Below are 2,512 nucleotides of genomic sequence, written 5' to 3'. Positions count from 1 at the left end.
TATCCTTGGCAGTGGGTACTTATTTTTGACTGTTACCTTATTAAGCTGCCGATAGTCAATACACATTCTTAGTGACCCATCTTTCTTTCTTACAAAAAAGACCGGTGCGTCCCAAGGCAACACACTCGGCCGGATGAAACCCTTTTCTAACAAATCTCTTAATTGTTCCTTTAGCTCCTTCAATTTTGCCGGTGCCATTCTGTAGGGTGGAATAGATATAGGATGTGTGTCTGGCATCACATCAATCCCAAAATTAATCTCCTTTTCTGGTGGGATCCCAGGGAGTTCATCCGAAAAGACTCCCGGAAATTCATTCAATACAGGCACGGACTCATGTGTAGGTGCCTCAGCATCGGTGTCCGTAACCCGAACCAAATGGTAAATACATCCCTTGTTGATCATTTTTGTGGCCTTAAAGTAAGAAATAAACCTACCCTTCAGCACTACATCATCACCCTTCCACTCAATAACTGGCTCATTTGGAAATTTGAACCTAACAGTCCTGGTTCGGCAATCAAGCTTGGCAAAACATTAATAAAGCCAATCCATCCCCATTATCACATCAAAATTGACCATTCTCAATTCAATAAGATCATCCACGGTGTTCCGACCACGCAACATGACAACACAATCCCTATAAAACCGCGCGGCCAAAATAGACTCACCAACCGGAGTAGATACAGAGAACGGCTCATAAAGCTGTTATGGTTCTATCCCTAATTCCTTAGCAACATAAGGTGTAACATATCACAAAGTGGAACTGGGATCAATAAGAGCATATACATCATGAGATTGGACAGTCAATATACCTGTGACAACATCTGGAGAAGCCTCTGAATTTTGGCGACCCCTAACAGCATAGAAATGGCCGGATCCTCCCGAACTATGTGCTCCACCCCTAACTGCACCACTCCCTGCTGGTGTTGGAGTGCCTCGAGCTGGAGGAGGTGTTGCGGATGTAGTAGTTGCAGAATTGGCTGGCTGTGCCATGCCCTTGCCCGCACCCTGGCGGGACGAATGACAATCCCTCTGAATGTGACCCCTCAATCCGCATTCTAGTATATGGGTAAGTCCATGTAGCATATTCCTAGGTGCATCTTTCCACGACGAGGACATGGGGGCCTTCTCTACTGCTAGAATCTACCAGCATGATGACCCTGCTGATATGAGCCCCTGTTGCCCTGACTGGGCCTGAAATGGCTCCACTACTACTGTTGACCAAGCCCTGATGGCGGTGTAATATTCGAAGACTGAGCAAAGGACTGTGATGGCCCTGACGACCCTCATCTGAAGGCTGACCTGCCACCACCATGAGAACCACCAAAGTTGCCCATATACCGGGCCTAATTACTACCCTCTCGCTCCATTATGCTCCTTAATTTGTGTGTCTCTGTGGCTTGAGCGAATGCCACCATCTTTCCATAGTTCATATCAGAATTCAAGGCAGATGTAGCAACCTCATTAATTACGAAGGGACTAAGGCCCTGTACAAATCGGCGCACTCTAGCCTCCATAGTGGGCAGCATATATATAGCATACTTAGACAGGTACGCGAATCTCATAGGGTAATCTCTCACACTCAGGCTACCTTGCCTCAAGTTCTCAAACTCAGCATCACGGGCTGCCTTAGTCTCGGCAGGTAAGAAATAATCAATGAAGGAATCGGCAAACTCACCCCACCTCGCCGAAGGGCTCCCTTCTTCACGGGACTCCTCCCATAATTCAAACAAAGAATATGTTACCTCTTTCAAGCGGTAGGAAGCCAATTCCACTGCCTCTATTTCAGTAGCACGCATAGCTCTAAGATTCTTGTGCATCTCATCAATGAAATCCTGGGGATCTTCCTCTGGGTTAGTATCCGTGAATACTGGAGGATCCAACTGGAGAAACCTGTTCACCCTGGAACTAGTAGAATCCCCTGGCTGACTGGAAGAAGTGGGTGCAACATTTGACCTCTGGGTCTGGGAAGCCACTATTTGAGCCAACATCTATATGGCTCCTCTAAGATCAACATCAGAAACACCAGAATTAGAAGCTGGAACCGGAGGTGGAACTGGCATATCAGTTGGAGGGACCATTGCACCCTCAGTAGGTGTAGGGGCAGGTGCGATCTGATCAGTTGTAGTAGAGTCAGGCAGTGTAGTAACTAGAGGAATATTCTCACTCCTCGGGTGCTCACTCGCATCATCAATTATAGGATCAACTGTCACTCCTGGGGTGACATTGGCTCTTTAGCCAGTTCTTGCCTTCTTCTTAGGTACAATGTACTGAAAATTAGAGAAACTCAGGAGTTAAAGGAGGAAAAATCTTACAACCAGCTTTATTGCACGATCACGAACATGAAAGAAGGGTATTATTCCTAAATGCCCATGTAGCATCCTAATTATAGATGTGGTTGACAACACACCGATAATAAGGAGTGTACTAGACACGGCTCCGTGACATCCTAGGACACTTTTAAACCTTAGGTTCTGATACAAAGTTTGTCACGCCCTAAAATCGAGGAGCGCGA

At 46.4% G+C, this 2,512-nt stretch overlaps 1 protein-coding gene across 1 annotated transcript; it reads right to left on the bottom strand.

Annotated features, from left to right (window-relative positions):
- Positions 1-1,343: 1,343 nt before the first annotated feature.
- On the bottom strand, positions 1,344-2,078 carry LOC138894045 (uncharacterized). Its single transcript, XM_070178719.1, has 2 exons — positions 2,013-2,078; positions 1,344-1,922 (listed from the first exon to the last, which is right to left on the bottom strand). Exons 1-2 carry the CDS (start codon positions 2,076-2,078, stop codon positions 1,344-1,346), a joined length of 645 nt encoding a protein of 214 aa, XP_070034820.1.
- Between the last annotated feature and the right edge of the window lie 434 nt (positions 2,079-2,512).

Source organism: Nicotiana tomentosiformis, chromosome 6, assembly GCF_000390325.3.
Source record: "Nicotiana tomentosiformis chromosome 6, ASM39032v3, whole genome shotgun sequence".
In the NCBI taxonomy this organism is placed as follows: domain Eukaryota; kingdom Viridiplantae; phylum Streptophyta; class Magnoliopsida; order Solanales; family Solanaceae; genus Nicotiana; species Nicotiana tomentosiformis.
The sequence above is the reverse complement of the archived record's forward strand: the minus strand, read 5'-3'. Positions and strand labels throughout refer to the sequence as shown.

What these genes read in the sequence shown, in the direction of transcription:
- LOC138894045 (XM_070178719.1), bottom strand. Translation starts at nt 2,078, where the DNA reads ATGGTCCCTCCAACTGATATGCCAGTTCCACCTCCGGTTCCAGCTTCT. An exon ending in CTAATTCTGGTGTTTCTGAT is followed by an intron (nt 1,923 to 2,012) that starts GTTGATCTTAGA and finishes TCTTCCAGTCAG; the next exon opens with CCAGGGGATTCTACTAGTTC.